The 15030-nt window shown below is 34.9% G+C and overlaps 1 protein-coding gene across 1 annotated transcript in view; it reads left to right on the plus strand.

Annotated features, from left to right (window-relative positions):
- Positions 1 to 1136: 1136 nt before the first annotated feature.
- LOC121373517 overlaps positions 1137 to 15030 on the plus strand; it is a 38209-nt gene continuing 24315 nt past the window's right edge. The window contains exons 1-4 of the mRNA XM_041500189.1: positions 1137 to 1234; positions 4029 to 4130; positions 12499 to 12664; positions 14171 to 14272. Coding sequence (XP_041356123.1) covers positions 4038 to 4130; positions 12499 to 12664; positions 14171 to 14272 — 361 coding nt within the window. The 5' untranslated portion in view covers positions 1137 to 1234; positions 4029 to 4037. The remainder of the gene's footprint in view (positions 1235 to 4028; positions 4131 to 12498; positions 12665 to 14170; positions 14273 to 15030) is intronic.

Consider the following 15030-nt stretch of genomic DNA (forward strand, 5'->3'; position numbering starts at 1 on the left):
GAAGAAAAGCTGAGACAGACAGACAGACGGACGGACGGACGGACAAACGGAAAGACAGGCAGACAGAAAAAGAAATAGAGAGGGGTAGGGCGGGCGGTGTCCCTCAGTGAAACTTTCTCTCTTTTTTACTGTATTAAATTTTATAAAATCATATCATATCATACAGAGACAGAGACAGAGACAGAGACAGACAGAGACAGAGACAGAGACAGAGACAGAGACAGAGAGAGAGAGAGAGAGAGAGAGAGAGAGAGAGAGAGAGAGAGAGAGAGAGAGGGGGGGAGAGAGAACGAGAGAGGGAGGGAGGGAGAGGGAGGGAGGGAGGGAGAGAGAGAGAGAGAGAGAGAGAGAGAGAGAGAGAGAGAGAGAGAGAGAGAGAGAGAGAGAGAGAGAGAGAGAGAGAGAGAGAGAGAGAGAGAGCGAGCGAGAGAGAGAGAGCGATTCTTCTATTGGTTTTAAACCCTTTTTTTTAAATGAAATACATTATAATTAGTTTATTTCCATTGGAAACATCTTGTGGGCGGGACGTAGCCCAGGTAAACAGTTCACTTGATGCGCGGTCGGTCTGGAATCGATCCCTGTCGGTGGGCCCATTGGGCTATTTCTCGCACCCGCAAGTGCACCATGACTGGTATGTTTTATCCTATCTCTGGGATGGTGCATATAAAAACAAAACCCAAAACACCCCAAAAACCTTGCTTCTAATGGAAAAATGTATCAGGTTTCCTTTTTTAGACTATATGTCAAAATTATCAAATGTTCGACATCCAATAACTGATGATTAATAAATCAATGTGCTCTAGTGGTGTCGTTAAACAAAGCACACAGTGAAACTTTAAGATACCCCCCAAAAAAACCCACACACAAAAAACCCACATCCTATATGCACTTTCTAATATATTATAATTTGTCGTTGAACTTTGACCCAGTAGCAAAGTGTTTAGTGAGACCTAAAAGTAATTCCGCATTTAATGTTTACAGCAAATATTTTAACCATACTTATTGTCGACAATATGTTTGCTATTATAATTGATTAAAACATTAATGGAAATAACTATATAAATATTAGGCAAACAAATGAAAATCACGTAGTTTTCTTTTTATCCAATCCATCTAGTTGCCCGTGACTAGTCTTTGTAAAAATGGACGTTACTAGCTGAAATGGGAGAAAAACAATTACACACTTTTCTTCCAAACAGTACCGATTTTATATTTTTGGCCAACATTCTTGGTGGTAAGTACAATGTACATCAGAGAAGTAGTCAATAGTAGCATGATCGGAACATATAAGCAATACTGTTATGAATAAAGTCGATTTTATTTCACTTGACGCACCCACATTTGACGCAGTTTTGTTTTTGTTGACAAATTGCAAACAAGATGTTTGTCATGGGATCAGTTTGAGTCTAGATATATACGTGCCAAAAATATTTGTTTTATTAACGTTGGTGCAACGGAAATGGCATCATATGGCAAGTCCTTACTCTCTTTTCACCCTCCCTATCCCCAGCTTTGATATTTTAGTTTTTTTGAAGTCACAGAGTCAGACCTTTATTTGAACCTGTAAAAATAGACACTAAGGTTGATTAATAGGAAAACTATCCGCCTGGTCCCCCCCCTCCCCTAACCCAAACCATAACCCCATCCCTAACCCCTAACCATAACCCTAACTAAAAATAATAAGGGGGGGGGGGGGGAACCGGGCGGATATTATACCGATTAATATATAAAACTAAAGTCCGAACCAAAATGTTAACAACTACAATTTTTTTTTCTCCTATCTTTATTTTTCGTTAGATTGTACCCAAATTTTGTCCAATAGAAATCTTGAAAAAACCCCATTACAATGACACAGATTCCACATTACTAGATGGTAACCATCATTTTTTCATGTCACCTATATTGACTTCGCTGAGATCGCATAGGGCAAAAAGCATGTAATTTTGTGCCAGCTGTCATTTTAACTTTTTATGGAATATTCTGCAAGAGGGATGAAAGGATATGACTTAATCTAACAACGTTATGATATTATTATAAAAGCAAATGTGATGACGTCATATTGATTTTCTTTCTTATTTAATTTTTTTTTTTTTTTTAATGATACCACTAGAGATCATTGATTTTATATTAATTATGTCACATACTTTGGAGGCTTTCACCCCTCTTGAAGAGTATTCCATAAAATGAACAAAATGGCATGAGGCTGGAAAACTGCATGTATTTTTCCATATATGCTATCTCAGCGAAGTCGATACTGGCGACATCTTTACAGTCTCATATGTGGAATCTGTGTCACTGTAATGGTTTTTTCACAACTTGTGTGTGGAAAACTTTGCGGGAAATGTAACTGTTACCAAAGGTTCTATATATAGCAAAGAAGACTTCAGCTGGGGTTTAAGGTTTTTATTCAGGGATCACCTGGAGGGATGTGAAGATCCCGATGTTTATAAAAACATCCGCACACAAATATATATCTCTATAAAGACCCGACTGTGGGTCAGGTCGTTTGAATAATGATGCTGGTTGTGCTACATCATTGATAACCTGTGCTGTTAATAACTGTGCCGTGCAGAACTTGATCAACTATAAAACTCGCAATGCTGAAAACCACCTGTCTTGCTTGAATGTTTAAAAGTCTCTGACTCCAGAGAACACCAGGTAACAAAAGAAACAATAGATGAGCTTACTACTGAACGATTACCTGGCCTGAACACTGAGTTGAGGGTGAACACAACCCAAGCTGACACTACCAAAGACACAGGAAAACAATAGAAACAAAATAAGAAACAGCTTTGCACTATTAGAGTTAGAAAGAATAAAATATATGTAAACTGTTTTAAAATTGTAGTGTATGTGATATGCAATTTAAAACATCCGGTTACATAACGGTAATTAAAGGTAGGTGAGTACTTTTTCGTAGTTGTTAACATTTTGGTTTGGACAGTTAATCTAAATAACTTAAAATAATAGACGAGCTCGTCTCCATAACCTTTACTTCTCAGAGGTATATGTATGCATTTTTAGAATTTTAAATAAGACATTTCATGGAATTACAAGCACCCGAATCACGAAAATGGCCATAAATTATCGGCATAAAGATTTCGGATGTGTGGAAGTGGATATTCTACACAATAAAATATAAGTAAGATTTCAGGGTATCTGCCAGAGGGTAAAACGGGTATGGCGCCATACTCAAAGATTTTTGCAGATTTCTTTTTCTTAAGTTAACCATTGACAAAATTAATTACTTAAATTATCATTACTGTATGATTTTCTTAACCCTAAACTTAACCCATTTTCTTTCTGGGGGGAGGCCCCCCATACCCAAACATTTATTTCTGGCAAAAACACTGGTAATGTGTGATTTCAACTATAAAAAAATAGCTTTAATATTGTAATATTGAGAACTACACCTTAACTGCTTAAGTGTTTAAAACTAAGATTTGTCACTTCAAGCTTGGTATGACTGTTAACCTACAAAAATTATCTAAATAGATCAGCAAACACATGGCTTGAGTTTGGCCAAACCGAACGCATGGTCGGTCTACAATCGATCCCCATTGGTGGGCACATAGGCTTTTTTTTATTCCAGCCAGTACACCGCGACTGGTATGCATATATCAATGGTATGCGCTATTATTTATGGTGTGTATAAATGATTTCTTGCTATGAATGGCAAACTGTAGTGGGTTTCCACTCCAATCTTAAATGAATCAGTATGCTCCAGGTATGTTGTTAAAAAAACTAACTTTAACTAGTGTTTTCCCTTGAAATTTGGCAGTGCAAAATAATAATAATAATAATAATAAATAATCAAGGTCCCTGATTTTTTTGCAATCAGGAAACTAGATTCGGAACACCTTGGTCAATTACGGTTTCTCAGTTTGATTCGATTTTAAAAAAGAAAAAAAAGAAGTTCCTACCCTATTTTTTTTCAAGAATGAAACCTGAAGCATACATTATTATTTTTTAGGCCTTATCTTCAACATGTAATAATTACATAAATAACCTTACTAATTATATTTTAGGTCTTCCCGATGGAGAACAAATTGCTGTCTCTGCCGGCGGAGAGCAGTGCGATGGCCTGGCAGTCAGCACAGAGTGTCACCCTGCCAGTCGCAGTCAAGGAGGTGAGTACCAGGCCATAGGATTTCAAATTTCATGGGAAACACTTCTTCAGTTCCATGCATTGTGATTATGGGAACCCTGTGCTTCTAGAATTTTTTATAAAATTCACTAGCCATGGGATCAGTAATTTAAGAAATTTACTAGCCACGATTTAAAAATCCACTAGCCCTACTTTACTTTAAGTAAATAAAATTTTACTAATTAATAGTAATAATCGGATATGTCACCTAAAGAGGGAGATGGAGCTTAAACACATTAAGATTGGGGGATGTGTGGGGGTGGGGGGGGGGGGGTGGGGGTGGGAGTGGGTTACAGGATATTCATATTTTAAAAATAAGACTAAAATGCAGTACTGAACAACTTTTTTTTTCACTAGCCGTTGGGCATGGTAATATTAGTTGTTTACTAGCCCAACATAGAATATCACCAGCCATGGGAGTGGGGCTACCATAATCTAGAAGCCCTGGAACCCACCAAAAACTGTTTTTAACCTTTAGACTACTGGATTAATTTGTAACAAAAACCACGTTGAGTGGGTACAAGTTTATAATTTTTACTGACATATATTCACTTAAATGTTTTATAAATACATGAAATAAAGTTCATATATGAATCGGTAAGTATTATTTTCGTGTCTTTTTTGTAATTTTTATTATTTTTAGATCGGCTAATGGTGATTAAAATTAGGCAAAAAATCGAAAAAGTTGCGTTTACTTACGGGCATTTGTGGCCAGCTGTCCAGTATTTATTTCCATTATTCCCGATAACAGTGGTTTTCTGAACAGAATTTTTTTTTAAAAACCCGAACTACGATTCATATTGCAATATTTGGTAGTTTTTGTTGTTGGTAAAACGATCAAATTTATTATCAAATTAGCTGTCACAATCAGCTATCGATCCCTGAAAATTACCGCGACATGCCGCCATTGTTGTCAAGCGAAAATACTTGCCGAAAACCCCTTTTTGAACTCAAAATTTAAAGGTATTTTCAATTGCAAAAGCCACCATTTTGAATTTTTTCTTTCTTTTCTTTTATTATATTTCCATTTCCGGTGAGTGTCGTGTGCAAAACGGCGGGAAATATGAATTGGGGAATGTATACAGTGTACAGTATGTCGACTGACGTAACGTCGGGCGAGATATCTCGCCTGCAGTACTCTGAAGGTTAAAAAATAATTATATCTATATGTTATTTTCGTTGAATAGTCGTACTTGATATACTCTCGAGTGCCAAATAAACGTACACCTACGTTTATTAAATTTGTGAAAAAATGTTGGTGTCTACGCTTATTCAGCACCCTACGTTAAATTACATCTTTTAAAAATGTAACCCCCTACGCTAATTCGGCACCCAACGCTTATTACAATTCTTAAGTTATCATAAGGGGTACCTATTTTCCACGATCACGGAATTTACAATTTTCCGAGTTGTCAAATAAACTGCTCACTTTTGTTGTCAAATAATATATTTATTTATTTATTTATTAATATACATACATTGTTTTTCTGCTTAATTGATCATTTGAACCATTAAGGCACAACAAAGTATGTTACACTACGACAAAATGTAAACACACGTTTCTGAACATTGTTGGCCGCCATTTTGTTTTTATCGTTCGGCTCGGTTCGGTTTTATTCGGTTGGGTAAATTCCTAGGATGCGTTCGATTGAGTGCTTGCCTGTAAATCAATGCAACAGTTCATGCAAGCACTTTATATAAATTAATCAATTACACTTCAACACTTCATCTTTTCACCAAACATTGAAGACGGGGGTACCGAATTCTTAAAGGTAAATATGACTTTTTTTAAGCTATGTATACTAGAGTACATAAAGTACAGTTCCTTTAGGATAAGGGGAACTGGCCCAAACTTTATCTACATTCTTTCCTCTTTATATATATATATATATATTTGTTTACATTACAAATTCCACTCATTTTAATTACAAATTCCACTCAACCTTTTTATTTTCACTTGCAAATAAAGTTTATTAGAAATTAGCGAGAAAAATTAGGCTGAGTTAAAAATAAAGAATGGTACAAGTCAACATTAAGTTGATGAAATTACGTTATGTTATAATTGACCATGTGTTAAATATAGGAGATGAATCTAGCGAGCTGTCATCCATCCTGATTGTTTTGGTTTTCTTGCATGGAACTTTTGGATTTTTTTTCAAAGCTGCAATCTCGCCTCACATTAATTATCATAATTTCATTTAAATGTACAAACACACTTACAGTTTTAATTAATTGTGTGTGACAGTAACACAGTTGTAACAGTTAGATAATAGAAACATGTTTATAGTGAACACATTTTTTCATACTATGGAATTTACTACAAGTTATTTATTTCTGAGCCGCTTGTTTTCTAAATTACATGTACACATGTACACACAACAATAGTATATTTTTGTTATTTCCAAAACACTTATTTTTATTTTTTACGTCAAACCAAATTGTTTTCATTACTAGTCAATTTTTACAATTTAGCTAAATTTCCACACCCTATGCTAATTCCGCACTCTACTCTTATTGGTTTTTAAAAAGATTTCCACACCCTATGCTAATTCCGCACCCTACTTTTAACTGATTTTAGAAAAATTTCCAGACCCTATGTTTATTCAGCCCCTATGCTTATTCAGACCCTATGCTTATTCAGACCCTATGCTTATTCAGACCCTATGCTTATTCAGACCCTATGCTTATTCAGTCCCTATGCTTATTCAGACCCTATGCTTATTCAGACCCTATGCTTATTCAGACCCTATGCTTATTCAGCCCCTATGCTTATCCAGCCCCTATGCTTATCCAGCCCCTATGCTTATCCAGCCCCTATGCTTATCCAGCCCCTATGCTTATCCAGCCCCTATGCTTATTCAGCCCCTATGTTTATTAGACACTCGAGAGTAATAATCATGGCAGGCATTCCAGTGCTAACTCTGAGTGAGCAAAACAGTTCGCCAAATTGTCTATTAAACTTGTCAGCTATTTTCAAACAAGTGTTAATGATTACATGAAATTATTTCACTAAAATAAAATTCGCTAACTGCTTTAAAAATTCGTAATTGGCGAATTTGGCGACTGTCCGAGCTAGCTCTGCATGATTCGGACTTCATACAAACGAAAGTTTCTGGTAATTATATGTTGGTCAAATCACGGAACCGAAATTTCGTTTCTCATGATTATTATATGAGTACGACTGTTCAATGATTAAACTTGTCCCCTCTCCAATCTGTCCCTGTGAACAAGCTGCAGGAACTGTTGAACACATCCTACAATACTGCCAACAACATGACCAACTCGGAGATGCTCATTGGCCCACCGAAAAACACAGAAGAAAAACTTTATGGAAACCAGGAATCCCTCTGTGTCACTGTGAGATTCATCCTGGCAGCAAACATCTCCCTGTGATATTACAAGAAGGAATGAAAAAGAAGAAGTATAATTAAAAACAAATAAAAAGTTTCCGATGGGTTCCAATGATCACAAGACTTGGAACCGAACAAGTGGTTCCCATGAAATTTAAAATCCTGTGGCCGAAATTTCGGTTCTGTGATTTTACCGACACTGATGATCATTTATTTGAAATTTGAGGGCTTGAAATACATTGCATGAACCAACTCGGCACTCTACATTTAACGACCATTTTTATTATTTGGCGTCTAAAACATTTCATACTATCTATATAAAAATACAAGTAGGCGTCATCAGGTTCCTAAATGGAAAAGTTAATGTAGAGGCCAGGGCTCATATTTTCGAATCAATCTTAGCCTACGAAATCATAAAACCATCGTAAGCTATGACATCACTAAGGCATGTGCTGTAGTGACGTCACAACCTATGATGGTTTTACGATTTCGTAGCGCTAAGATGGCTTCGAAAATATGAGCTCTGGAACTAGAAAGTCAACAGCCATGGGTGTGGTCAGCTACATTTTCAATTACTGCTGTGGCGATTAAGGATTTATCCAGGCATTCTGCAGTACTGAACATGGGCTCCTTCCCAGAAGCAAGTGGCAGCGAACATTCCCAATTTGATGTGTAAATATTGTTGTAATTATGTTTGTTCTGATAAATTAATTTAACAATGCAGGCATTGAAATGAGCATTGTTTCTGGTAACCCATTTACAGGTTACCACAAAATATAGCCTGGTGACCACAACTATGTAAAAGTTAGAATTGAATTTCTGTTAAGAACTACAGCTTTTAACGCGGACATTCTGAAATTGTATCGGTGCATGCAAACATTGGTCGAGAAACGAAATCCGGAAGTACATTTATCTGGTGGGCGCTGCTTAAGCGCACGAACATCAGTGCAATTTCTTACATGAACATGAAACGCGGCAGTAAATTTATGCAATTTGTTACGAGAAAATGAAATGCGGAAGTTCGGAATGCATTGCCTGGTTTACGTTTGTAAACAATTTTTTTTTCAAAAACGAAACAACATTCTCGATTTATCTTACATCATGTGGTAACCTCCCGGTAACCTGAAACACTGTTCTCGACTTATTTCAATGCCTGCAATGGTGTGCATCGCATCAGTCGGTGGCCTAAACGACATCCCAATTATGATTAAATCACCCTAATTTTCCTCATGGATAAATTCCTGGACTTTTGGTAATTTCAGTGTCATTTTACACACAAATGGGAATTTTTATTTCAAAATCATCTTATTTAAAGCCTCAATTGTCTAGCACCATCTTGCCTTAATCAGCACCATGCTGCCCTGAGATTAAACATACCTTTTTCACTAATTCTAAAATTGCCTTTATAAAACACCCAAAAAGGTACTATTAATTAGTAAAATATGCCTTTTATATCTTTGCCATTTATTTATTAAAGCAAGCACATAAATTACATTAATGTTTATTTCAATTAATTTTTTTTTATTTTTAATGAAAAACAAGTCCCCGAAAAGGGTGAAAATGCCCCAAAAGTCTTTGGTCTACCATGCCTTACCAAATTTCTAGGGAAATCACTAATGAAGTTGTATTTATTCAAATTAATGTATCTATTTTGCATTACGAAATGTTAGAATTTAAAATACTATACATGTATGGACTTATATTTATTCAAATTAATGTATCTATTTTGCATTACGAAATGTTAGAATTTAAAATACTATACATGTATGGACTTATATTTATTCAAATTAATGTATCTATTTTGTATTACGAAATGTTAGAATTTAAAATACTATACATGTATGGACTTATATTTATTCAAATTAATGTATCTATTTTGCATTACGAAATGTTAGAATTTAAAATACTATACATGTATGGACTTATAGTTATTCAAATTAATGTATCTATTTTGCATTACGAAATGTTAGAATTTAAAATACTATACATGTATGGACTTATATTTATTCAAATTAATGTATCTATTTTGCATTACGAAATGTTAGAATTTAAAATACTATACATGTATGGACTTATATTTATTCAAATTAATGTATCTATTTTGCATTACGAAATGTTAGAATTTAAAATACTATACATGTATGGACTTATATTTATTCAAATTAATGTATCTATTTTGCATTACGAAATGTTAGAATTTAAAATACTATACATGTATGGACTTATATTTATTCAAATTAATGTATCTATTTTGCATTACGAAATGTTAGAATTTAAAATACTATACATGTATGGACTTATATTTATTCAAATTAATGTATCTATTTTGCATTACGAAATGTTAGAATTTAAAATACTATACATGTATGGACTTATATTTATTCAAATTAATGTATCTATTTTGCATTACGAAATGTTAGAATTTAAAATACTATACATGTATGGACTTATATTTATTCAAATTAATGTATCTATTTTGCATTACGAAATGTTAGAATTTAAAATACTATACATGTATGGACTTATAGTTATTCAAATTAATGTATCTATTTTGCATTACGAAATGTTAGAATTTAAAATACTATACATGTATGGACTTATATTTATTCAAATTAATGTATCTATTTTGCATTACGAAATGTTAGAATTTAAAATACTATACATGTATGGACTTATATTTATTCAAATTAATGTATCTATTTTGCATTACGAAATGTTAGAATTTAAAATACTATACATGTATGGACTTATATTTATTCAAATTAATGTATCTATTTTGCATTACGAAATGTTAGAATTTAAAATACTATACATGTATGGACTTATATTTATTCAAATTAATGTATCTATTTTGCATTACGAAATGTTAGAATTTAAAATACTATACATGTATGGACTTATATTTATTCAAATTAATGTATCTATTTTGCATTACGAAATGTTAGAATTTAAAATACTATACATGTATGGACTTATATTTATTCAAATTAATGTATCTATTTTGCATTACGAAATGTTAGAATTTAAAATACTATACATGTATGGACTTATATTTATTCAAATTAATGTATCTATTTTGCATTACGAAATGTTAGAATTTAAAATACTATACATGTATGGACTTATATTTATTCAAATTAATGTATCTATTTTGCATTACGAAATGTTAGAATTTAAAATACTATACATGTATGGACTTATATTTATTCAAATTAATGTATCTATTTTGCATTACGAAATGTTAGAATTTAAAATACTATACATGTATGGACTTATATTTATTCAAATTAATGTATCTATTTTGCATTACGAAATGTTAGAATTTAAAATACTATACATGTATGGACTTATATTTATTCAAATTAATGTATCTATTTTGCATTACGAAATGTTAGAATTTAAAATACTATACATGTATGGACTTATATTTATTCAAATTAATGTATCTATTTTGCATTACGAAATGTTAGAATTTAAAATACTATACATGTATGGACTTATATTTATTCAAATTAATGTATCTATTTTGCATTACGAAATGTTAGAATTTAAAATACTATACATGTATGGACTTATATTTATTCAAATTAATGTATCTATTTTGCATTACGAAATGTTAGAATTTAAAATACTATACATGTATGGACTTATATTTATTCAAATTAATGTATCTATTTTGCATAATTACAAAATGTTATGAGGGAGGGATTTTTTTTTTGTGTCATGTGTTGCATATCGTTTTCAGAATTATATATGTCTTTATATAATAATAAAAATGGGAATTATTTACATTCAGATTGCGAATTTTTAACTCCAGAATTCAGTGTTTTATGATTCAGACATAACATTACAGTGTACCACTAATATATATATTATCTGCACAAAGTGATTTAAACCCTGATAATGAAAACGGAAGTAGAATATATTGATTAACGAATGACAGCCTCTTGTGTGCAAACTACTGAAGTATTGTCCCATTCCGACACCTGGAAATAGCCTCTTGTGTGCAAACTACTGGAGTATTGTCCCATTCCGACACCTGGAAATAGCCTCTTGTGTGCAAACTACTGGAGTATTGTCCCATTCCGACACCTGGAAATAGCCTCTTGTGTGCAAACTACTGGAGTATTGTCCCATTCCGACACCTGGAAATAGCCTCTTGTGTGCAAACTACTGGAGTATTGTCCCGTTCCGACACCTGGAAATGGCCTCTTGTGTGCAAACTACTGGAGTATTGTCCCATTCCGACACCTGGAAATGGCCTCTTGTGTGCAAACTACTGGAGTATTGTCCCATTCCGACACCTGGAAATAGCCTCTTGTGTGCAAACTACTGGAGTATTGTCCCATTCCGACACCTGGAAATGCAGGACTAGCTCTGGGGCAGCAGAAAATTTAGCCAAATTTTCTGTTAAACTTCAAAAATGACAAAACTCCAGTTATTTTGTATCAAAATATCAATTATTTCATAAAATTATTTCGTCAAATTGAAATAAAATTTGCTGATTGTTTTTGAAATTCGTAATTGGCGAATTTGGCGAGTGTCAGAGGTAGCCTTGAAATGTCTTTAAAGGGACATTCCTGAGTTTGCTGCAATTTTTAAGATGTTATTGACTAACAGAGACTTTTTAACGATTGTAATTACGTATCAAATATATATTTCTGCATACAGTATTAGTGGCTGTATATTAAACATGTTTTTGGTCATTCTATTATTCGTACTAGGTTAAATTTCATTTTATTTCCTAATTTTTTTTTTTTTACCCGTACATACGAAATTATTTGAAGACAAAATCCAGTTTGGGCTTCTTACAAATATTAAGACGACCAGAAAGACATTGAATATACAGACACTGATATTCTAAACAAGAAAATATATTTAATATGTAAGTTTAATCGTAGAAATATTTTATTAGTCGGAAACATCTTACAATGCGGCAAACTCGGGAATGTCCCTTTAATTTTTATTTTATTTGTGGAATTTCAATTATTTTTTGTTTAGGAGTCCGATGACGCTGATGAGGAGATTGTTGTGGACGCGGCCGATAAGTCTCTGAGTATCATCTTACACGACCAGCAAGCGTCGGCTGGCCCCTCAGCTGCTACTTCGCCAGATTTCGTCACCGAACTGAATGCCAGGGCAGAGGCTATTGTTGAACATACCATGGGTAAGCAGGCATTGAATTAGGGGATTTTGGGGTTTTTTTTAGGTGGGGGAGTGGGGGGGGGGGGGGAGTAGCACAGTGGTAAAGTGCCCATGTCAATTTTTAAAAGAATTGCTTTGGGTGAAAAAGCCTCATCAACAGCATTTCTGAGCCTGCCTGTGGCCATTTTCAGCAAATAAAGATAACTGAATGGTGATTTTGCTGTGTAGACCCATTGCAAATGTTAAATATTGGCAAATAATGTACACTGTGTGCTGTCCCCACCGGGCCCATTAGGCTATTTCTCGCTCCAGCCAGTGCACCACAACCGGTATATCAAAGGCCGTGGTATGTGCTATCCTGTCTGTAGGATGGTGCATATAAAAGATCCCTTGCTGCTAATCGAGAATCGACAGCGGGTTTCCTCTCAATATCTGTGGTTCTTAACCATATGTCTGACGCCATATAACCATAAATAAAATGTGTTCAGTGTGTCATTAAATAAAACATTTCCTTCCTTCCAAGTGCAGAGGAGCTTTACCGACGGCACAAAACTGCCATTGGTGATGCTCTCTGCCTATGGCAGTTTATATGGCAGTTTGAGCCCTACATAGGCTGTGCTATGTGCTATCCTGTCTGTTAAAATATACAATTGGCGAGTGACTGAACAGCGTTTCTGCCAGAGGGTAAGGACGGTAATATTATGTACATTAAAATCTTAGAACTTAATGGATGCATTTTTATAATTTTTTTGAAAATTTATAGTAAGAGGGCTGCTGTTTAAAATTTGTCGAAGCACGTGAAATAGTGTTCAATTTCAAAAAGATTTCAAACCCATAACCACGATTTAGGCTGAAGCCCTTGAAATAATATTAGCAATTTTGCAAATTTGGTAAGAAAATCTGCTGCCAAATTCAACCCCTGTAATTAAGAAAATGTCCACTGCAAAAAACATGCCAATGTTGAAAAAAAGAACGCTGAATAGTCCAAGGCGAAAAAAGTGCCGTGTAGAACTAAAACCTCCATGAAATTGCCGATTGCCATGGGCAATTGCAGGGGTTGCAAATTCAAGTCTCTGTTAGCCAAACGGCAAAAGTGGGGATTTTTTAATTAACTTTTTTTTGCGAATTACTAATGAAAATGAATATATATTCGGCAACTTCAGCTTAAATTCACATCTGTCGATTGACAGCATAAACCATGCATAACCGCCTAGTAGGGGCACTTAAGGAGTTTTGGTTTTACTACATACCCTCAAATTATTTTCTCACAGAAAGTCTTATCGAGCTAGCCCTATATGTTAATTAAACTCTGGCACTCACCAAATTCACCAATTGCGAATTTTGAAAGCAGTTGGCGAATTTTATTTTAGTTTGGCGAAATAATTTCATGTAATAATTGACATTATTTAGAAAATAACTGACAATTTCTGCAATTTTTTTTACGGTTAATAAACAATTTTGGCGAATAGTTTTGTTCACTCAGAGCTAACCCTGATTAATTCTTCCTTTCTTCTTTGTGTGGTTGTAGGCCTGGCGAGCGTCGAGGAGGAGATGTGGCACTCAGCGGATGAAGATGTTGATGTGGTTTCGCTCGACTCGGCCGGGGCGGCCGTGGGTCGGTCCACGTCTGGTATGTTGGTGTCAAGTTACTGGTGTCTTTTTAGCCAAACAAAGGGGTGGGATGTAGATCGGTGGGACCTCATCTAAATGGAGGATCAGTAGCACTGTTTCATGGCTTCTATAATTTGATAAAAATCCACTAGCCATGGGATCAGTGATTTTAAAAATGTACTAGCCATGATTAAAAATGTCACCTAAAGAGGGAGATTGAGCTTTAAAATCCTTAGATCGGGGTGGAAAGAGGGGGCAGGATATTCATATTTACAAAATATGTAACTGCAGCATTTGACATGGGGTTTTCCCCACTAGCCGTTGGGCTAGTTATAGTAATTATTTACTAGCCCAACACTGAATATCACTAGCCATGGGAGTGGGGCTACCATAATCTAGAAGCCCTGGGATGTAGATCAGTGGCATCATCTAAATGGTACCGGCCTCGGTGGTGTCGTGGTTAGGCCATCGGTCTACAGGCTGGTAGGTACTGGGTTCGGATCCCAGTCGAGGCATGGGATTTTTAATCCGGATACCGACTCCAAACCCAGAGTGAGTGCTCCACAAGGCTCAATGGGTAGGTGTAAACCACTTGCACTGACCAGTGATCCATAACTAGTTCAACAAAGGCCATGGTTTATGCTATCCTGCCTGTGGGAAGCGCAAAAAATAAAAGATCCCTTGCTGCTAATTGGAAAGAGTAGTCCATGTAGTGGTGACAGCGGGTTTCCTCTCCAATCTGTGTTGTCCTTAACCATATTTCTGATGCCATATAAC

This window comes from Gigantopelta aegis, chromosome 5 (assembly GCF_016097555.1).
Source record: "Gigantopelta aegis isolate Gae_Host chromosome 5, Gae_host_genome, whole genome shotgun sequence".
Lineage (NCBI taxonomy): Eukaryota > Metazoa > Mollusca > Gastropoda > Neomphalida > Peltospiridae > Gigantopelta > Gigantopelta aegis.